This window comes from Geotrypetes seraphini, chromosome 7 (assembly GCF_902459505.1).
Source record: "Geotrypetes seraphini chromosome 7, aGeoSer1.1, whole genome shotgun sequence".
NCBI classification, from domain to species: domain Eukaryota; kingdom Metazoa; phylum Chordata; class Amphibia; order Gymnophiona; family Dermophiidae; genus Geotrypetes; species Geotrypetes seraphini.
The window spans coordinates 186,828,423-186,851,368 of NC_047090.1; the positions used below are offsets into that span (position 1 = coordinate 186,828,423).

The 22,946-nt window shown below is 44.1% G+C and overlaps 1 protein-coding gene across 1 annotated transcript; it reads left to right on the top strand.

Annotated features, from left to right (window-relative positions):
* Positions 1-2,792: 2,792 nt before the first annotated feature.
* DIO2 (iodothyronine deiodinase 2) lies at positions 2,793-21,746 on the top strand. Its single transcript, XM_033950979.1, has 2 exons — positions 2,793-3,337; positions 19,957-21,746. The coding sequence occupies exons 1-2, from the start codon at positions 3,116-3,118 to the stop codon at positions 20,509-20,511; spliced, it is 777 nt and encodes a 258-aa protein (XP_033806870.1). The 5' UTR covers positions 2,793-3,115; the 3' UTR covers positions 20,512-21,746.
* The last annotated feature ends 1,200 nt before the right edge of the window (positions 21,747-22,946 follow it).

Consider the following 22,946-nt stretch of genomic DNA (forward strand, 5'->3'; position numbering starts at 1 on the left):
GTATGGACATTGCTTATAAATATCATCTTGGAAGCCCAGACCAGATGTATTCCACATTTTAGTAAAGGTGGAAAGAAGAACAAGTGACAGCCAGAATGATTAAATGGAGAAGTGAAAGGCTGTTAGGACCAAAAGAACATCCTTCAAAAATGGAAAAAGGATCCCAACGAAGAAAACAAAAGCAACATAAACACTGGCAAGTTAGATGCAAAGCATTGATAGAAAAGGATTTTAAAAAATGCAAAGCAAAAGTTGCCACAAAGATGAAAACTCATTGTAATAACTGTTCAAGTACTGTATATCAGGAGCAGAAAGCCTATGAAGGAATCTGTGGGGCTGTTGTTTATTGAGTTAAAATTTAATGAAATGTTTTGCAAAACACTCGCAAACCACGTTACTTGCTATCCAAGGTTTGACTGTATGCATTATTACTGCTGCTTGGAGTTCCTCCCCCCTCCCCCACCCCACCATAATGTTCCTTACATATCAGTGGAGGATTTGGGCTCCTGGCAGTTCTTATTCCCAGTAGTAACTATTTATCATTTCTATAGCACTGAAAGGCGTACAGCATTGTACATTTAACATGCAAAAGATGAAGATGGTCCCTGCTCAGAAGAGCTTACAATCTAATGTAAGTACAGAGAGTGAGCTGCAGGAATTCTTGCTGTATAACAAAGAGTGTAGGGAGTCATTTTCTTTAAGTTTGTGCTGTTAAGGACAGGGGCCTCAGTCTGTGTTTGCTCCTGTTGAGTGATAATTGTAGAATGTATCTCCAGGCAATTCGTACTGCACAATAAGGGCAGGGACTGAGCTCCAAGGATTTCATACTGTATAATAAGGACAGAGACTGAGCTCTGGGGATTTTATATTGTATAAGGGCAGGAACTAAGCTTTGAAGATGTCATACTGTATAATGAGGACAGAGACCGAGCTCCAAGGATTTCATACTGTATAACAAGGACAGAGACTGAGCTCTGAGGATTTCATACTGTATAAAGGCAGGGACTAAGCTCTGAAGATGTCATACTGTATAATAAGGACAGAGACCGAGCTCTAAGGATTTCATACTGTATAACAAGGACAGAGACTAAACTATTGGGATTTCATATTGTATAATAAGGACAGGGACTGAGTTCTAATCATTTCATATTGTATAATAAGGGCAAGGTCTGAGCTTCGAAGATTTCATATTGTATAATAAGGGCAGAGTCAGGGCTCTTGGACTTTCATATTGTATAATAAGGACAGGAATTGTGCTCAGAGCATTTCATACACAATAAGGACAAGGACTGAGCAGGAATTTTATAGTATATAATAAGGGCAGGGGCTGAGCTCTGAAGATTTCATACTGTATAATAAGAACAGAGACTAAGCTCTTGGGATTTTATACTGTATAATAAGGGCAGGGGCGGAGCTCCAAGGATTTAATACTGTATAATAAGGACAGAGATAGGGCTCTTGTGCTTTCATACTCTAAAATAAGGACAGGGACTGAGTTCTGAACATTTCATGTTGTATAATAAGGGTATGGTCTCAGCTCTGAAGATTTCATATTGTATAATAAGGACAGAGACTGAGCTCTTGGTAATTTATAATGTATAATAAGGGCAGGGGCTGAGCTCCAAGGATTTCATACTGTATAAGAAGGACAGAGTCTAAACTCCTGGGATTTCATACTGTATAATAAGGGCAGGGGCTGAGCTCCAATGATTTCAGTAGTGTATAATGACAGAGACAGGGCTTTTGGGCTTTCATACTGTATAATAATGACAGGGACTGAGCTCCAGGAATTTACAGTATGTAATAAGGACAAGGTCTGAGCTCTGAATATTTCATACTGTATAATAAAGATAGAGACTAAGCTCTTGGGATTTTATACTGTATAATGGCAGGGGCTGAGCTCCAAGGATTTCATACTCTGTAATAAGGACAGAAACAGGGCTCTTGAGTTTTCATACTGTATAGCAAGGACAGGGTCTGTGCTCAGAGCATTTCATATTGTATACCAAGGTCGGGAACTGAGCTCTTAAGTATTTCATACTGTGTAATAAGGGCAGCATCTGATCTCTGGGGAATCCCTGCCTTATTAGTAATGGTAGTATTTGTTATTTGCAGTTCCTGCTGTATAATTAGCACAAGCATTGAATTCCTGGGTATTCTTATGTGCTTTGAGAAGTCCTGCTCCAGTCTGATCAAATTCCTTTCTTAATCATTTAAAGGAATAAACCTTTTTGGTCTTTAAGCCACGTTAGCTAAGGAGCTTCTTAAAACCTAAAAGATTGCAGGTTTCTGCCTTCTGACTGGGGAATGAATGCATAAGCAGCGAGAAAGAGAAGGGACTTGGACAGTGCGTCCCTCCAAAGTTTTTCTCTGAATGTATGCGCCTATTTGCAAACAGGCAGACAATGTGCCGGGGAAAAGGGTTTTCCTTGGCCTTAAATAACCAAGCAAATCCCGCCTCCTTGGGAAAAAAAAAAACCACTTTTAGAGTTTCTCTTTTCTATTCAGAGCTTTGCTGGCCCGAGTAAAGCCCATTTTTACATTGACGTCAGGAATAGATCTTAAATTCGATTAGTCTTTTCATTTCTGTCTTGCTGCAGTTCACCTGGGAATGTATAAAAGGTTACAGGGAGGGAAGGCGTGCGGCAGAGGGATCCTTTTCAGTGCCACCGAAAGAAAAAGGGAGGGAGAGAAGCAGATAGTGAGACTTACAAAGAAAAAGTCTCTTTTTTTTTTTTCCTTCCCCCCCTCCCCCCCCACTCTGTAGTAGCAGCATACACTGGTATGGGGCAAAGACTTCAGCTTTTCATAGAACCAAAGGAGTAAAAGCTCCCTGCTCAGATTTTGTAACTTTTGAAAACTTGAAGGAGGAAGCAGCTCTTACGAACTTTTGAATGAGCTGGGAGTGTAGATCTGAGAAGCCTTTCAGTACATTTATGACTTCTCTGAACGCAGTCTAGTAATAAATCCACATGCTATTAGACTCCGCTGTGGCTTGCCAAGTTCAAAGTTGATTTATCTGCCGGAGAATTGCACTCCGGGTTTGCTAGCTTTTGAACTGAAGGTGAGAGAGAGGCAGGGAGTGGACAGGTGAGTGGGCGGCGGGGGCGACAGAATGGGTTTGCTGAGTGTGGACATGCTAATAACTCTCCAGATATTGCCTGGCTTCTTCTCCAACTGCCTCTTCCTGGCTCTCTACGACTCCGCCGTCCTCCTGAAGCACGTGGTGTTGTTGCTGAGCCGGTCCAAGTCTACCCGCCATGAGTGGCGCCGGATGCTGACCTCAGAGGGGCTGCGCTGTATCTGGAACAGCTTCCTTCTCGATGCCTACAAACAGGTACGCCAACCCCGATGCTTTCGTTTCATTGGCAGAGAGGAAGAGGTGAGGGGGCTGATGGGGGGGGGGGAGTAGATGATAGCTAAGAAATCATTTCAGCACTCCAGAAGTCTTCTTCCTCCTGAGATCCCACTCCTCATCCTGTGGAATCGCCCAGTGCTGTGCAGCTCACCCTGCCAAGTCATTAAAGAGGTTTATACCAACCTGTCACCCTTCGGGCTTTCTAGGGAGAGAGCTCCTGCATCTCTCGTCCTGTGTGATCGTTAATAATAGAGGTCCTCTATCCCTCCGCCTGCTCCATCAGTAATGAGGGACTTTCTGACTCACTAAGGAGGGAGAGATTTTTATGAGCTTATATTAGAGTGAAGGAGTTGTGATTTTTAAGAGGGTAACTGTCTTCTAAAGAGCTTTCATCCTAGTAAAGAGAAGAGTTGAGAAATCCGTATGAATGGGAAAACTGCACTTGTTTTACAAAACACTTGTTTTTTTTATTTCAAGTTTCAAGTTTCAAGTTTTTTCATTATTTGATTAATCGCCTATCACTGATTACTAAGCGATGTACATAAAATATTAATATTGGGTAAACAAGAACAAAAATGAATAAAAAGATAAAATCTTTAAACATAGACAAAATACAACGGGAAACATTAGGATGGAAGGGAAAGAACTACATTTTCTGATAGAAAAGGAAGAACAATTAAGGGTAATATACAAAGGGGAAGGGAAAACAAATTAGTTTATTAGGAGCAAAATACACAATTAAACAGAATGGATTACTATTATAAAGAGCAATTGGCTTTTCAATTAAACATTGAAAGCGTCTTTAAAAAGAAAGCTCTTGAGTTGGCTTTTAAATTTATCAAAGTTTTTCTCCTGTCGTAAGTAAAGCGGGAGTGAGTTCCAAGTTTGCGGTGCTGTAACTGTAAAAATGAATTGCCTTTGTGCACTGGGGTGCACTGGAAAATTCTTAGAGACAGGGTGTCACAGTGTATTTTTTTTTGGGGGGGAAGGAGAAGTGAAGGGGTAAAATCTGGTAATCCTAGAGAAGAAACAATTCCTCAACTAGAAATTCAATGGAGGAGAGTTTGCCCCATCGTCTACTCAGGTAGAGGTTCAGTAGAGCTGTATTTGTTAAAACGGTAGCCACGGGCATATCCTCTTTCTTAAAAAAAAGAAATATACAGTATGCAAATATTTATGTGTTTGTGTGCACTCATATTTAAGTTTGTGTCCCTGTGTCTTCCTCTGTATGCATTTTAAGATCGTATTCTGTTCTTATAACGAGATGTAGCCATATACTGAGGGACCTGCTCAGTAATGCAGAGTCAGTGATAGTCCGGTATTATTTGACAAGGTTGATGGTGGTGATGAGAGTATGAATCTGTGTGGCTCAGGAAGGGATGGGGAGGCCAGTGGCATTCCTCCCTCTGCGTCGAGCTATATTCCTTGAGATTCAGGCAGCCCCGAGCCCGAGAACGTCACGCAGCCACCGTGGCTGTCGGCCAACTACCGCGAAGCAGAGGGGCTGCAGCATCTCCCCCCACGGCTTTCCCGTGAACAGTGCTGAATTTTGGCAGGAGGGGTGCAGGTCTGTTTGCAGGACTTTCAGTGGGAGCTCTGTCTGCTTTCACATGGGGGCCCCCAATGTTCTTATCTGTAGTGCCCCCCGCACTACAGATAAGAACATTGATGCCAAGACGTGGCAGCTCCACACTCTGATGTCAGCGAGAAACCTTTAGCTGGAAAGGGCTGAGTCCAGCTGTGTTCTCCCTTCTTATGTACTTGGAACCTTTTCAGAGCAAGACATCATGTGATCCCCTCTTACTGACCCCAAGGCGTGAGCACCCTCTCATGGCCATAGCTGATGTCACATGTGACAGGGGGCAGAGTGCTGTTCCAATCTGGACTGAGACAGGAATTCACTAACTCATTTTTTGGCACAGAGAGCAGAAAATTCTTTGTTTGTCTCACTGGCATTTTTCCTCGAGCGGCTGAGCTAAATGATAGACAGGGAGCTGGGAGTGTGCAGAGGCAGCGGGGATCCAGAAGAAGACGAGAAAGGGGAAAGTTTGGGAATCAGCGTGGAAATTTTCTTTTCAGTTGTATCCTGACCAAGGATAGCAGCCATAATCTCCCTGGCCTGCCGCCCCGGCTGGAAAGAAGCATTGGCTGGAGCAAATTCTGGAGGCAGAGTGACGGAGCAGCCCTAAAATCTCCTTCAGCTGGTGAGGTCTAGGAGGACCCGAAGCACGCTGTGGAGGGAAAGAAGCTTACGAAGAGCCACGTAAGCTAGGGTAGGAGTGAAACAAGAGCATGTGTTCATGCATTCACACCTGGGACGGACACATTTGTTCTGGAAAATAATGCCGGAGGATGGACAGCATGGGTGATTGGGGCTCGTGCGGGCATGGCTCTGGCCACCTGCTTGGGTAGATTGGTTGGACCGTGTGGGTCTTTATCTGCTGTCATTTGCTGTGTTACTTTGTATCCTGGGTCACTGAGGTGTACCTGGAGGGGAAGGCGGATGACATATCACTCATGCAGCATGGGTCATTTCTATGTTTTGTTGAAATGTGTCCCTTAGTAGAGCGAGGTAGCATCGATCTGCCCATCCACAGAGGATGTGGTAAGAGTGGTTAATGTCGATGCATTTAAAAAAAAGGTTTGGACATGTTCCTGGAGGAAAAGTCCATAGTCTGCCATTGAGAAGCCACTGCTTACGCTGGATTGGTAGCATGGAATGTTGCTACTCTTTGGGATTCCAGAATCTTGCTATTCTTTAGGATTCTGAATGGAATGTTGCTACTCTTTGGGGTTCCGGAATCTTTTGTTACTCTTTGAGATTCCAGAATCTTGCTATTCTTTAGGATTCTGAATGGAATGTTGCTACTCTTTGGATTTTGGCCAGGTACTAGTGACCTGGATTGGCTACTGTGAAGATGGGATCCTGGGCTAGATGGATTTATTTTATCCATTTATTTAAGGTATTTATATACAGTCTATCAAGGTTATCTAAGCAGTTTACAATCAGGTCCTCAAGCATTTCCCCTATTTGTCCTGGTGGGCTCACAATCTATCTAACGTACCCGGGGCAATAGGGGATTGAGTGACTTACCCAGGATCACAAGGAGCAGTGGGGGATTTGAACTAGAGAATGACACGGTGACAAAATTCATCACCGTTCCCGTCCCCGCGGATAACCGTGGGAAATAATCCCATGTCATTTTCTAGTGTCTGTTTCAACCTCAGTCCTTCTACACCAGCATTCTTCAAAGCAAAGCTTGCGGGTCAGTGGTTGTGCCCAATTATACTCTGATTCTTCCCTCTCTCCTTAAAGAATGACATGAAGGTGGTTTCCCGCGGTTATCTGCGGGGACGGGAACGGTGATGAATTTTGTCACCGTGTCATTCTCTAATTTGAACCCACAACCTCAGGGTGCTGAGGCTTTAGCTCTAGCCACTAGGCCACGCCTTCCTCCCAGTAAGGCTATTCTTATGAGAGGGAGCATCATTTCTTCTGTTATAGTGTGAATGAATGAATGAATCTTAGAGAGGGTAACCGACTAAGCCTTATCATTCCCTTTGTAATGCTCCCACCTGAGCACTGTTTGAGGCATCTTCTTGTCCAGCTCAGCTGTCTTAAATAGATTGTAAGCTCTTCTGAGCAGGCACTGTCTCTTCTGTTTTGTTGTATAGTGCTGGGTATGTCTAGTAGTGCTATAGAAATTATTATTTATTTAGATTTTTATCCCGTCCTCCTGTGAGCTCAGAACGGGTTACATAAGCACGTTCACAGTAGATTTCAGTAGACCCATAACAGTCGGTTATATTAGACATTCAAGGTACATTCTAGTTATTTGGATATTCATGTTTATTACATAGGATATTCATGTTTATTACATAGAACAGCCATGGTAGCGTAGGGCATGGCAGGAAGTAGAGATGTTCATAGCAGTCACAGGGGGTGTTTCCTGTTAATTGTATAGTAGTGTTCATCGGAAGAAGAGAGTACAGTGCTCCCCTGTGAATTTGCGGTCCTGGTCATTCGCGGTATTTTCCGACCGCCAACCGCCAACCAGGAGAGGGCAGCCAGAGTGCCGGCGAATGAAGGAAATCACTCGCTGTATTCTCCGACCGCCTCTTCCTGTGCTAAAGTCGGGCCTCACCAATCAAGAGCTGCTTTGACACACAGCTCCTGATTGGTGAGGCCCGACTTTAGTGCAGGAAGAGGCGGTCGGAGCATACAGCGAGTGATTTCTTTCACTCGCCGGCACTCCTGCTGCTTTCTCCTGCCTCTCCCGCTGCCCTCTCCAGTCTCCCCCCACGAAAAACCATATTCGTGGTTTTTCAAGATTTGCGGGGGAACGGAACCCCCGCGAATATCGGGGAGTTCAGATGAAAAGGAAGGTTTTCACGGCTCTTCAGACTGTCATCAATGAGTTCAGTGATCTGATCTGTGCAGGCAGCTGGTTCCCTAAGTGTGGGACAAAATGGCCGTGAGAGCGCTTGCGGGCAGTTTCCATCTGGAGACATCACCGGGGGGGGGGAGGTTTGCATAGAAGTAATATTTTAGTTGTTCTACTAGGAACCACGTAGAGATCACTTTTTAACCCATTACAAGATCGTCACAACATGAGCCGTCTTGAAGTCGCCCCAGGAGGAAAGCATCAGAATCGTTTGATCGCAATACGTTAGCCAGAGTCTAACATCTGTGGCCTGTACTAGAATGTTGGACCAGGCGGGATTTGTGGGGTTTTTCTTTTAAGCAAAAAGGGGCATAAACTGCAGTGGCAACTGACTCTAGCCACCTAAAATGGGACAGGTGGGGGTGGGGGGATACCCTGCAAAGAGCAGCGGGTAAACCCTAAAATTTAAAAAGGGCACCAGGTACAACCCTGAAAAGAAAAGGGGAGGTATAGCCTACAGAGAGCAGCAGATAAACGTGAAAAATAAAAGGTACAACTGGATGTTTCTCTCCTCCCCTTTTATCAAGCTGCGCTAGAGGTTTTTAGCGCAAGCCGTCAAGGTAAGTGCGCCGACGCTCATAGGAATTCTATCACACTGGCGCACCTGGGTAAAAGGGGCCCCATGTCAATTAAAGAGACTTAAAATGAGCCCCACACTGGCCATCGAAAGAAGTAGAGAGAGACATAACGGCTGGCTGTTGTCAGTTCCCTGAAGAAGCATCTGCTTAATTTCCATTTGCCCAGAAAAATCCGCCAGGTCGTTTTCACTGTCTAAGGTTTAGCTTAGGGGCAGGAGAGAGGCGGAGACTGTCAAAAGCCATTGAAAACCTGCTTCTGTAAAGGCCTAGGGAAAGACAAAGCGGGCTGAAAAATCAGAAAGCAGATTATTAAATAATAAGAACATAAGAACATAAGCAGTGCCTCCGCTGGGTCAGACCACAGGTCCATCTTGCCCAGCAGTCCGCTCCCGCGGCGGCCCGAACAGGTCACGGCCTGTCTGAGTCACCAGAAGGGGCTCCCTTGCCACCTTGGTTTCCCATTGAGTCTTATCTTCCCATCGAAGTCCTAACCCTCCGGTCTTGCACATGCACGACCTGGTTGGCTTTCTATACTTATTACCTGGTTAGCTTTCTATACTTGTGTTACATCCCAGCACCTCTCTCAGTATCCCACGATCCCCCTATCCCTCAGGAATCCGTCCAATCCCTGTTTGAATCCCTGTACCGTACTCTGCCTGATCACTTCCTCCGGTAGCGCATTCCAAGTGTCCACGACCCTTTGGGTGAAGAAAAACTTCCTTGCATTTGTTCTGAACCTATCTCCCTTCAGTTTCTCCGAATAATAATAACAGTTTATATACTGCAGGACCGTGAAGTTCTATGCGGTTTACAATGATTAAAAGATGTTACAGATTGAGTGGCATAAACAAAACTCAGAGTTAGTGATTAACAGTTCTAAAGATCATTTGTTGAGGACTAAGATTGTGTAGGTCAGTTACCTAAGTACTTCAAGAACAGATGTGTTTTTAGGCGTTTCCTGAATTCCCTATAAGTAGTAGGCACGAGCAGTTGTTCCAGGTCTTTACCCCATAATGCTGCTTGATGTGAGAGAAGATGTTGGTGATGACTTTTAAATTTGCAACCTCTAACCAGTGGAGAAACAAAGTTCGGATGTGAGATTCTCCTGTCTGTTGGTTGTGAAAGAGAAAAGGTCTGTTATATATTTAGGGGCTAAGCCGTAAAAGAACCTTGAAGCAAAAACAACCAAACTTGAACTTCACACGGGCCTCCATCGGCAGCCAGTCGATAGGAAAGCGTTACATGATCAAACTTCTTCAGTCCACAAAGTTGCCTAACCGCTGCATTGGGTACCAGTTGCAATCGCCGCATATTACAGCATGTGGTGGTCAAAATGTGCGGACGTATTCAGCGGCCCAGCCTGGATAGGGCCAGATTCAACCAAAGCGCTCAAAAACTCAGCACGAAGAGGGAAATTCTGTAAATGGCACCTAAGCATAATTGGGGTAACGCTGTTTCAAATGGCAGGCCGCGTCAAATTTAAAGCATCTAAATTTAAAAAAAACGCCAGAATCGCACCTCCAGCGGTGCCTACCGGCGCCTACCACTGCTATAGGCGTGGCTAACACTGGAAGCGGCATTCGGTGCTACAAAGCGCCTTTGTAGGCGCAATTCACAGCAAGGATAGGCGCCGGAAATGTAGGCGTTGAATACCCTGGCTTGCATTTCCGGCAGCTATCTTTCCTGGAGGCGAGATTCTCTAAACGGCGCCGTCGCTTGATTGGCATGCAACCGTCGCCCGCTTTTTAGGCGGCCACTGACATCGGCGCTGTTTGGAGAATCCGGGCCTAAGCACTATTCTATAAAGGGTGCTCCGGGCTATGCGCCCCCTCCCCCTTATAGAAAGCGCAAGGGGCTAGCATTTATGCCAGTTAAAATCTGTTGTAAATGCTGCTGCCCAACTCATAGCCACCAAATGATGAATAAATTTTAGTATCTATAGACACCGGAACAAGTCATGGCATTTGGATGCATAAATGGCGCTCTAACACCATGTACCCATGTTTTCGGAACAACCTGATCTGATCAGACCCTCCTTTTGGGATGCATTCTATGGGATTAGGCGTGCAAGGTTACAGAATAACTCGCCGGCAGATGCGTGAGTAAATCCAAATTAGCACCAAATAACGTCAATTGATCATTAGTTCCCAATTACTGACTGTAATTGGCTCATTAACTAATTAAGTTGGGCATGTATCTGGGGATAGAAACATAGAAGATGACGGCAGAAAAGGGCTATAGCCCATCAAGTCTGCCCACCCTACTGACCCTTCCTCTTAAGTCTATACCTAGTGACTATTTATTCAGATTGACCCTCTTAGGGATCCCCTATAGGCTTCCCATTTATTCTTAAAGTCCCATTTATTCTTAAAGTCCAACATGATGCAGGTCTCGATCATCCCATCAAGTCTGCTGACCCATCCTCCTAAGTCTATACCTAGCGACCGATGTTTCAGTTCGACCCTCGTAGGGATCCCACATAGGTATCCCATTTATTCTTAAAGTCCAGCACACTGCTGGCCTTGATCACCTGCGCTGGGCACCAAGCACTGAGTGACCATTACAGAATCTGGATAATGGCCAGTACCGAATATCCAGGTAAGATGGTCAGCACCTTCCATCTGGATAGCAGATGGAAATATTGCCATTCCCAGGACCACCCGGGTTCCCTCACACACACTCCGTCCTGGCACCGTGCCACATGATAGTGTCAGGTGCTGTTAGGCTGTTATTTCATGCTCATATTTGGATATGTTCTTCTCAGTATTGAGCCAATAGGTTCCTTTCAAAGATTTTCTTATTACCACATTGACTGGAATGGTACGTTGAAGCCATAGTCTGGAAGGGTCACTGCTCTGATTAATAGCGCTAACTTTTACATCACAAAATCCTGTTGGAAAACATGCAAGAGGAAAGCTGGGGACCCGGAAGGAAAGGCGAGTTAGAACGCAAGAAAGAGGAGAGAAAGCCAATGTTCTGTTTTAACACTGCAGCTTCAATTAATAGGGGGTTGCGTAATGCCCTCATTCCCACTCCTAACTCATTTCTCCTCAATCCCCCTTCCTCCCCCTCCTCCCCCAAATGTGATGGTGTAAGAAAAACAAACACTTCAGATGACATCAGCCATCCATGTAAATCTCCTTTCAAGCCTTAGTAAATTAAAAGGCCTTTAGAACATGAGGGCACCCTCCAGTCCAATTAAGTGAGACACCGCCTCTCCTCATTGAAGCGATTGCAATAGCTGGGCATTAAGCTCTAGCCAAGCTTTTGTCTTTCTTTATTGAGCCTAGGTACAGACCTCTAGTAATCATTCTTTTTCCCCGGCTAGAATGTTATTTCCTGAAGAATGATCCCATTGAGGAATGGGCCTCATTAAGGATGGAAACACAGCCAAAACATGCAAAGAAAGAAACAGGACGTAAGACAGTAGGTGGAACTGGACCTTCTGTAACCTTAGTTTAGAGGCTTTTTAACATTTTTTTTTAAAACTGGAAGTGGACTCTGCTTGTGGGGTGAGGCATCAAATACAGGCCTGACTATGACCTGTTACAGTTGGAAAGTGACCAGGCTGTTTGGCACCTACGCTAAGACCACCTTTCTCTAAGGAAAAAAGGGTCACAAGTCTTATAAAGATGTTCCTGTAAGCACTATCCTAAAAAAAAAGATCGGAAACTGTTATCTCAGAGCAGATAATTTATACCCTCCATATTATTCTTGGGCCCTTGAAAACCTTGATGATGCAGCTCCCTGTGAGCCAGAGAGAGGAATCAGCAGAAGCGCAAAACAGCTAACTAAAAGGGTTTCTGACTGGTATAATACTTCTTCATGGAATGGGAGGTGAATACGTGGAACAGCCTCTAGGTGGCAGCGTGAGCGGACTGCTGGGCACGATGGACCACTGGTCTGACTCTTATGAATCTAGGCAAACTTGGAACAAGTAGATGGGATCTCTAGGGGAGAGGAAGCGATAGTAGATGGCATGGATGGGTCAGCTGTGAAGGCCACATGGTCTTCATCTGCCTTTTTTTGTGTTTCTATATAATCACAGCCAACATGTTGGGTCTGATACCTACTTTCTGGATTAGCTAAGGGATCCTTTTAAAAAACCCCGGTAATCGCTTCAACGCCCAGAGGGATTTAGTGGGCGTTGGAGTATTTGCCATGTGGCAGTTGCCATTGCGGTTTTATAAATGGGTTGGGTGGGGGGGGGGGGGGAATTACCTGGCAAAATGTTTTGGCTGATTTGAACTTTTTTAAGGGCATATTCCATATTCTTCTCTAGACAGCAGATTTGAATCTCAGGGAGAATGATAATTTATTTATTAGGATTTATTAGGAAGAAATCCAACCAAGGCAGGATATATCAGAATTATTGTTTATTTACTGTATAAGGCCTAAACGGTTTACATAAAAACATACATAAGTTTGGCCATTACATAGATGTTCAATAAGGGAAGAACACTTTGCTCTTCAAAACCATCTTATACAAATAAAATAATCTATTGCATTAAATAAGTTGAGCATGGCCAATAGACAATTACAGCAGTAAATATGCAAATAACAGTAGATAGTATGGTATAGTCTGCTACTTCCATAAAACCGTGTGATATTAGTGGGCAAGAAAAGGATGAGAGGAACAGAAGTAGCGAAGATGACCGGACAGTGCACAAGATTAAAAAGCTTGAACTGGTGGTGTTCCATGCCAGAAAGAAAATAGTCAACATGCAATAATCAACATAGTCAATTTAAGTAGCATACTATCTACTGTTATTTGCATATTTACTGCTGTAATTGTCTATTGGCCATGCTCAACTTGCTGTACAGTATGGTATAATATGCTACTTAACATGCAATAGTCAAAATAGTCAACATGCAATAATCAACATAGTCAATTTAAGTAGCATACTATACCATACTATCTACTTTTATTTTAATATTTACTGCTGTAATTGTCTATTGGCCATGCTCAACTTGCTGTACAGTAAGGTATAATATGCTACTTAACATGCAATAGTCAAAATAGTCAACATGCAATAAGACATTACAGTAGCATAGGGTGTAAGCAGAGGTGCAACACAGAGAGTATCTGGAGTAAGAAAATAAAAGGGACTAGTTGTAAAGAAAGTTGTGCTTGAATATAAATCTTAGCTAGCGTAGGAGTGGATAAGAAGATCCTGCTACAATATGTGTAGCCAATGTTAGAGGTAAATCAGTGAATATTACATAGGAGAATGAGAGGTCTAAGGTGGCCTGGCTAAGACTGAGTTCTCTTAGAAAGACAAAATATACCATGTTGCAACTTTGGTTCTGCCATTATTGAGAACAGATTTCTGCTCTCTGATGTCTTCCAATCTCTCTAAGTCCACCGAGGATGGATAGGCGCATCTTCCTTCCTTCTGTATCTCCCAACTTTTCCTATTAGCATCTTCTCTTGCTTTCAGCTTTTCCTTACACAGCTGCTTGCTTTTCCCAATAATTCCGAACAGCACCTTCGGTAATGGCACCAGAAGAAATTGTAGAGTCACGTTATCCCAGGCTAGTTGTACCTCAGGATCCGACGTTCCAATGAGCCGAAAAGTCATCGGTCTTTATCCCTGTGTGTTCAGAAATCTTCACCTTGAACGTCTCGGCACGCTCTGAAAAATTCTCCTTCTTGCAAATATATTTTGGCCAAGAGATTTGTAAGTGAGTAGTGTCAAGTTACGCCCAATGAACAAACAGTACGGTAATTAGTCATCACTGCTCCAATGCTTGTTGGGCAGAAACTCAAGCCAGCCTTTATCAGGTAAAAGCCAAAAGCATGTGCACAGTGGGATAACGTTGCCAACCTGGAAGTGTAGAAATTCTGCATCTGAAACTTCTGGTTGACTCATCAGTTATTCCCCTATCCAGCTGCACAAGTGATGCTGAGCTCACACTCCTACATTACGTGGTGGGTTAGTAGGCAGCAATTGCTAATAAAGATCAGGAGGAAAGAGACCAAAACAAGATTGGCCTTTTTCTCTGGCTATAGTTTTGGGTCTTACTAAGCAAGAAAGTTGGTATTTTCCCAGTGTTGAGATGTGATATTAGATTCCACTAGCCAATGATCCAGCTGCTTCGAAGGTGACCGTTGTGTTGACTAGTGACATCCATCTGATTTTAAAGACTCAACTTTCAAGAGTTGCAAGATAGGTACAAAGTCATAGGTCTTGTATAAGTATAATAATCAAGGAAACTGTGATGTCTTATCCTATTTCATTGTTTATTCTGATATGTCAACAATATAGATTTACTTTCTAGATAGGAGATGATACCAAATGACCACTGTGGAGTGATGATGTTCCTAAATGGACTTTATTTGAAAGTGTCAAAGTTCTTAATGTACTCCTCATTATTTATAGGACCCCTGAAGAAGACTTTTTGTTGAAACGCGGACCGTGTTGGGTCCTGTATCCCTAGTGGACTAGGTCCTTTAAGAACATAAGAACATAGGAACATAAGAAATGCCTCTGCTGGGTCAGACCCGAGGTCCATCGTGCCCAGCAGTCCGCTCACGCGGCGGCCCAACAGGTCCAGGACCTGTGCAGTAATCTTCTATCTATACCCCTCTATCCCCATTTCCAGTAGGAATTTGTCCAATCCTTTCTTGAACCCCAGTACCATAAGAACATAAGAAAGGATGATTTACTTTTATGTGGATGGAATTATTTTATGTGGATAATTTCAGTGTACCTTTGGAACTTTGACACTTTCAAATAAAGTCCATTTAGGAACATCGTCACTCCACAGAGTTTTTTTTGGTTTTCTCTGGATTTTCTTCTTTGTGGATATTTCGGGGTCAATTCCTTTTGTTTTTTACCAATTGACCACTTTCATGTCAATGGGTTTATGCTATAGAGCAGGGGTAGGGAACTCCGGTTCTTGAGAGCCATATTCCAGTTGGGTTTTCAGGATTTCCCCAATGAATATGCATGCAAATAGATCTCATGCATGGTCATTAGGGAAATCCTGAAAACCCGACTGGAATATGGCTCTCGAGGACCAGAGTTCCCTACCCCTGCTTTAGAGAGACCCTGATATACTTTATGTATTGATGGCATCATTTGTTAACAGAATGGATTGCAAAATCAAATCTACTGTGCAGTGCTGAAAAATAGGGCATGCACAGACATGTGATTACTTGAGTTTGGTAAACATAAGCTTTGCCGTACTGTGACAGATCGAAGGTCAATTGAGCCCAGCTCTAACAGTGATCAATCCAGGTCACAAGTATCTGGCAAGATCCCAAAGGAATAAAACAGATTTTATGGTACATATACTAGTAGCTGACACCAGAAACACCACGGCATGCCATGGTGATGACAGAGCGTGAGAAACTGAAGTAGCAGAGAAAGGGATAAGATTGAAGAAGGACAGCAGTATAGCCATGAAGCTGCAAGGACAGGGGGGCCTAGTGCACTGATAATAGGTCATCTTCTGAAATCTGAAGCAATGGGACATCTAAAGAGGTCGGGGCTCTTCAGCTTGGAAAGGAGACGGCTGAGGAGGGATATGATTGAGGTCTACAAAATCCTGAGGTCTGTAGAATGGGCACAAGTGGGTTGATTTTTCACCCTTTCAAAAAGTACAAAAACCAGGGGACATTCAATGAAATTACATGGGAATACTTTAAAACAAATAGGAAAAAATATTTTTTTACTCAAAGAATAGTTAAGATCTGGAACTCGTTGCCAAAGGATGTGGTTATAGTGGTTGGTGTAGCAGGGTTTAAGAAAGGCTTGGAAACATTCTTAGCGTAGTATTAAGACAGACGTGAGGGGTACCACTGCTTGCCCTGGATTGGTAGCATGGAATGTTGCTACTGTCTTTCTTTCTAGGATTGGCCACTGTTAGAAACTGAGCTAGATCGACGATTGGTCTGACTCAGTACGACTATTCTTATCCTGGAGAGACGGTGTCAGGTCAAAAGCGCGCCGGGACAAAGGCGCGAGCAGACAATTGAGAGCAGTGCGGAGGCGTGCGCCGAAGAAAATTACTGTTTTTAGGGCTCCGACGGGGGGGGGGGCGTGGGGGGGAACCCCCCACTTTACTTAATACAAATCACGCCACGTTGTGGGGGCGTTGTGGGGGGTTTGGGGGGTTGTAACCCCCCAAATTTTACTGAAAACTTCACTTTTTCCCTGTTTTTAGGGAAAAAGTTAAGTTTACAGTAAAATGTGGGGGGTTACAACCCCCCAAATCCCCCACAACGCCGGCGCGATTTGTAGTAAGTAAACTGGGGGTGCTCCCCAACAAACCCCCCCCGTCAGAGCCCCTAAAAACAGTAATTTTCTTCGGCGCACGCCTCCGTCTTACTCTCAGTTGTCGGCGCGCGCCTTTGTCTTCCGCGTTGTTGTCTATGAACCTGGAGAGACACACCCAGGTAAAAAAGTGGTTAAAAAGTGGTTAGAAAAGCAAAAAGAGAATATGAAGAGAGGCTAGCCAGGAAAGTACGAAATTTCAAACCGTTCTTCAGATATGTTAGGGGGAAGCAGCCAGCTGGGAGGAGGTGGGACCGCTGGATGACGGAGATAGGCCAAAGTCTCATTACATTGTAGCTCATTAGAATCTGGTTCTTATCAATCAATCTGGAAACCTAAAGGAACAGGAGGAATTTACTGGGCCAGAAACAAATAAACTACTTTTCCTGCCCTCCTTAGTGCGATATTTATTATTTATTTTAAAAACGTATACACCGCCTAAAAACCTAGGCGGTTCAGTAAGTGTTTAATGGAAGCCAAACTGGAGCTGAGGGCTGAACTCTAGCTATTTATTGGCTCCAGGTTGCTGTTACCCACTTGTTTTCAGAACATAAGAATTGACGCTGCTGGGTCAGACCAGTGGTCCATCGTGCCCAGCAGTCCGCTCATGCGGCAGCCCTCTGAGACTAGCTCTTCCTGCGTATGTTCTGGTTCAGCAGGAACTTGTCTAACTTAGTCTTGAATCCCTGGAGGCTGTTTTCCCCTATAACAGCCTCCGGAAGAGTGATCCAGCTTTCTACCACTCTCTGGCTGAAGAAAAACTTCCTTACGTTTGTACGGAATCTATCCCCTTTTAACTTTAGAGAGTGCCCTGTCGTTCTTCCCACCTTGGAGGAGTAGTTGATGTTGCAGCCAAACCTCCCTTGTCAGTCATGCTGTCTAGCATTGTCCCTTTAAATAAGCATAGTATTTTTAAATGGGAGAGTGCACATGAGCTCTGGTTTGGATTCGTAGTGATCTTCGTAGTGATCTTTGTCAAAAAACCCAGTTGATCAACCCCCAAACCATATTCAGCTGTCACCGTCCCCAACCTGGATGCCCTCTGTGCTTGTTTGCTTGGATTTCTGTTCTAAATTAGAGAAAGGGACCATCAGATTAGTCTCTGGTCATGTATACCCGATGCTCCTGCAGCAGCTATTACATGCCTCTCGGTAAAGATTGATTCTTCTACTCCTTGGGTCAACCAAAGCTGGGGATACTGGAGGTAGCATTTACCTTCCGTGGGAAGTAGAGGTGGGTTTTGTCATCATCATCATCATCATGCAATGGTGGCACCTGGTAGCTTGACTGAGGGCCAACGAGAGCAGAGTTCCAGAAGAAGCACTGGCCAAAAGCTGTAATGACATAAGAACATAAGAATAGCTTTACTGGGTCAGACCAATGGTCCATCAAGCCCAGTCACCCGTTTTCACGGTGGCCAATCCAGGTCACTAGTACCTGGCCAAAACCCAAAGAGTACCAACATTCCATTCAGAATCCTAAAGAATAGCAAGATTCCGAAATCCCAAAGAGTAACAAAAGATTCCGGAACCCCAAGGAGTAGTTTCCAAGTTTCCAAGTTTATTGGTTTTTAATATCCCGACCATCAAACAATTGTCTGGCCGGTTTACAATAAAATTATAAAAAAAGAATTAAATGTAGCAGTATGTGCAAAAAGATGTCTTAAGTTAAACATAAATGACAAAGACTTAACGAACTGGAGTGTGAGGGCAGTAAATGTGGAAAGGGAAAAAGTTACATTGAATAGAAGAAAAGGAGAGAGTGGGGGGGAGGATTGAACAAAAGGGAGGGGAACATTAAAATAATTGAATAATGGAAGCTTGCTGGACGAAGGGAGAGAGAGAAGATGCTTTTAGGTTTGATTAAAAGCATCTCGGAATAAGAAAGTCTTTAGATTGATCTTGAATTTGATTAGTTGTTGTTCGTCGCGGAGGTGTTGTGGAAGTGAGTTCCATAAGGTAGGGGCTGTTATAGCGAAGTTTGTTTTGCGAGTATAATAAAAATCTTTAAGGGATGGAATATAGAGAAGTAACATTCCATTCAGAATTCTAAAGAATAGCAAGATTCCAAAATCCCAAAGAGTAACAAAAGATTCCGGAACCCCAAAGAGTAGCAACATTCCATTCAGAATCCTAAAGAATAGCAAGATTCCAGAATCCCAAAGAGTAACAAAAGATTCCGGAACCTTAAGTATTAGCAACATTCCATGCTACCAATCCAGGGCAAGCAGTGGCTTCCCCCATGTCTTTCTCAATAACCAACTATGGACTTTTCCTCCAGGAAATTAACCAAACCTGCAGGATACAAAATAGGGGGAAATTCCCTGGATTAATTGCAAGTGATGAATCATGATGCAAGATCCCAACCTTGGGTCCAATTTAGCTGGAAACATCACTTTCTAATTGGTGTGTTGTTAACTTCTTTTTGCTTATTATGATTTCTACACATCAGTTTCTCTTGTTGTAAACCGCCTTGAACTATTACGTCTTTGGCAGTATACAAGAATAAAGTTATATAAATGTCTACATTCTATATATGGAATGGCGGAGAACCAAATTGAAAATCAATGAAAACTAACCTGGATAGGAAGCAATACTAGCAGTTAGGCTTCTCTGTCTGATAGCTGCAGAACATCCTTGGCAATATGACTCAAAATAGTGAGGCAGATTGGATAGGCCAGAAGACCTTTTTCTATCATCATGTGATACGTTGCTATGAATGTCGAAGAGCAGGAGAGTGCTGTTGAGTCAGAATAAAATGTGGCCTGAGCTGCTTGGTGTAGACTAGATTTTTCTCTGTGAAAACACATGGGGGGTGCAAGCTAGTTCTGTGTTGCCCAATATCCAGGTACCTTCTTCTCACTTAGAGCAGTGGTTCTCAACCCTGTCCTAGGGGGATCCCCAGCCAGTTGGGTTTTCAAGATATCTCTAATGAATATGCATGAGAGAGATTTGCATATAATGGAGGAGACAGGCATGCAAATATGTCTTATGCATATTCATTAAGGATATCTTGAAAACCACTGACTTGAGTTTGCAGATAAGGTAATGTTCCTTTCATCCCGTCCGTCCATTCTTTTTGCTTTCAAGCAAAATGCCAGTTAATACAAAAAGGGCTATACACCAGTGTTTGGCAACCAGTTCTAGATCAACATCCTTGTTGCCAGTGATTTGAGAGCCCAATAATATTTGCTATTTAGGGGAAAAGCTACTCTGAAACAATTAGCGCTTTGTACGAACTAAGTGTTGGTATTGGATGCTGCAATAATCGTCTCATGTCTTTTTCTTTTACAGGTAAAACTGGGCAGAGATGCACCAAATTCCAGTTTGGTCTATGTCCCTAGTGGTAAGAAGAAGAACATAAGCGGCAAACGGGGGATGCAGTGCCACCTTCTGGATTTTGCCACCTCAGAACGCCCGTTGGTTGTCAACTTTGGTTCAGCCACCTGACCTCCCTTTATCAGCCAGCTGCCAGCCTTCAGCAAGATGGTGGAAGAGTTTTCCAATGTGGCCAACTTCCTGTTGGTCTACATTGACGAAGCTCATCCTCTGGATGGCTGGGCTGCTCCTGGGATTTCAAGCTCCTCGTTTGACGTGAAGAAACATAAGAACCAAGAAGATCGTTGTGCAGCTGCCCACAAGCTCAGAGACCACTTCTCCTTGCCATCCCAGTGCCAGGTGGTGGCTGACTGCATGGACAACAATGCCAATGTTGCTTACGGAGTCTCTTTTGAAAGAGTGTGCATTGTGCAGAGACAAAAAATTGTCTATTTGGGAGGCAAAGGACCTTTCTTTTACAACCTTCAAGAGGTCCGTCTTTGGCTGGAACAGACCTTCAGCGAGAGATGAAGAGCACAAACTCCAGAAGTATCAAAAGTGGGGCCCTGGAAACATGAAAAGGAAAGGTTTAAAATGTGTAATTTCATGCATAGTGTCGATGGATTCAACCAGAATAGAAGTTTCAGCATCAAAACATACAAAAGACCTACTGAGAAAAAGGGCAAACAACCCCTTCCATATTACAAACCGGTAGCCTTCAAACTGCAGAATCAAGAGTTAGGGAAATAGCTTCTTTAGAAATGGGTTTTAACTCCACTCAGCAAAAAAGCCGCCTATGAGCGGGAGCCTTCCGTAATACCGTGTGAAATTAGTGGGTAAGAACAGGACGAGAGGAACAGAAGTAGCGAAGACGACTGAAGGACAGCGTACCAGAAGGAAGAGCGTGAACTGGTGGCGGTCCATGCCAGAAAGAGAATAGTGAACAGTTCGGATAATCTAGAAAAGCTTATGCCAAAGGCTAAATGCAGCTCGAGAGAGACGTGTGCTAACACAATGATCACAGAACGGAACGGGACAATTTTATTTATTTTAGTTTTTATGCTGTTCTCACCCCCCCTAGAAAATAATAAAATATAGCTAGAGCAAGGGACTTTTTTTGTGTCCCTCATTTTTATAAGGTAAATTATTTCATAGTGATAATGCCTTAACGTACATCTCTGGGGGATTGAAAGCACGAACCATCTTACCTCACTGGATGTATAGCCACAGGAAGGATTTCTCTGCACGCGTAGTTTTGATGTGCGTTTCTAAAGGCCATGCTATGAGGCTGGACATTGGTACTGCATGAATTTATTGCAAGTATGGAACTAATTGGAGGACTCTCAGACAGATGCTTATAGCCAAATTGGATTCAGGAAACCTAGAGGCCTGTCATTTTTGCCTAGAGTTCTTTCATTTTTGTGGCCACCATGAAGTCCCGTCTGGTCAATATTCCCCTGGAATTTCCCGGTAGGAAAGAGTTAATCAGTGAAAAACAGTTCAATGTGAGGCAGAGTCTAAGGCTCCTCCTTACATTCATCTTTCTCTAAACAGTGATGAAAAGGGATCAAATGTTGATAAGTTGTCGAATAGGAGAAGTTGGTGAGCTGGGCGAGGATTTTGGGGGGCAGTAGAGATAGACATTTGTTGCCGCTAAATGGTGTCAGGTCAAAAGTGCGCCGGGACAAAGGCGCACGCAAACAACTGAGCGCAACGCGGAGGCGCGCGCCAAAAAAAATGACTGTTTTAAAAGGCTTCGACGGGGTGTGTGGGGGGAATCCCCCCACTTTACTTTATACAGATCGTGCCGTGTTGTGGGGGCGTTGTGGGGGGTTTGGGGGGTTGTAACCCCCCACATTTTACTGAAAACTTCACTTTTTCCCTAAAAAACAGGGAAACAGTTAAGTTTCCAGTATAATGAGGGCGGTTACAACCCCCCAAACCCCCCACAACGCCGCCGTGATCTGTATTAAGTAAAGTGGGGGGGGGGGGGGTTCCCCAACAAAACCCCCCGTCGGAGCCACTAAAAACACTCTTTTTCTTCGGCGTGCGTTTCTGTCTTGCACTCAGTTGTCGGCGCGCACCTTTGTCTTTGGCGGTTTTGTCTATGAATCCCGGTAAATTGGTTGAATACACATTAACTCAGTGGCATAGGAAGGGAAGGGGGACGGTCTTGAGTCACCCATCCTCTCCGCCCCACCCCACCCCCGCCACGGGTGCGCACCGCTTCCCTTCCCCCGTACCTCCGTAACATTTCTGGCGCAAACAGCAACCCCCCAAGCTGCCGTCGCGCCAGCATTGGCTCTCCCTCTGACGCCACTTCATGGACCCGCCCCTAAGAAGTGACATCAGAGGAAGAGCTGGCGCTGGCACGACGGCAGCTTGGAGGTTGCTGCTTGCACCTGGAATGTTACAGAGGTACGGGGAAGGGAAGTGGCGCGTATGCGGCAGGAGGAAGGAGCGTGTAGAGGTGAGGGGGGCCACTGCCCCGAGCGCCTCAAAACCTCGCTTAAGTTGATTAGCGCTTGTTAAAAGGTAATAGGCATTAAAAAAAATTTATTCAATCAAATGTGTAACCAAATAAACATCTGAAAATTGGGGAGGTGGGGGGGAGGGGAGAGGGGAAAGGCCAAATGAACCAAAAGCAAATTGAAAAAGGTTTGCCCTGTGCACATCCCTCACATATATGAAAAGTTGGTGGTGCAAGCAATACGTTTGTGACTAGCTCCAAAATGCTTGTTGATCTCTAATCATCAACACAGGTGCTTCCTTGTGTACCTAAAACCATTGCGTTACCTGCGTACTGCAGGCCATGAGCTCACGCTTCTTTCATTTAATGCTGCATCTACAGGAGAAAGCAGAACAAGAAGCCATGAATATGTTGTGAATCTTGTCTAATGGCCTAGATATTGTAGTCTCAGTGGAGGATTCTATGCACACGGATGCAAGCTGTTCTTGCCCTATAG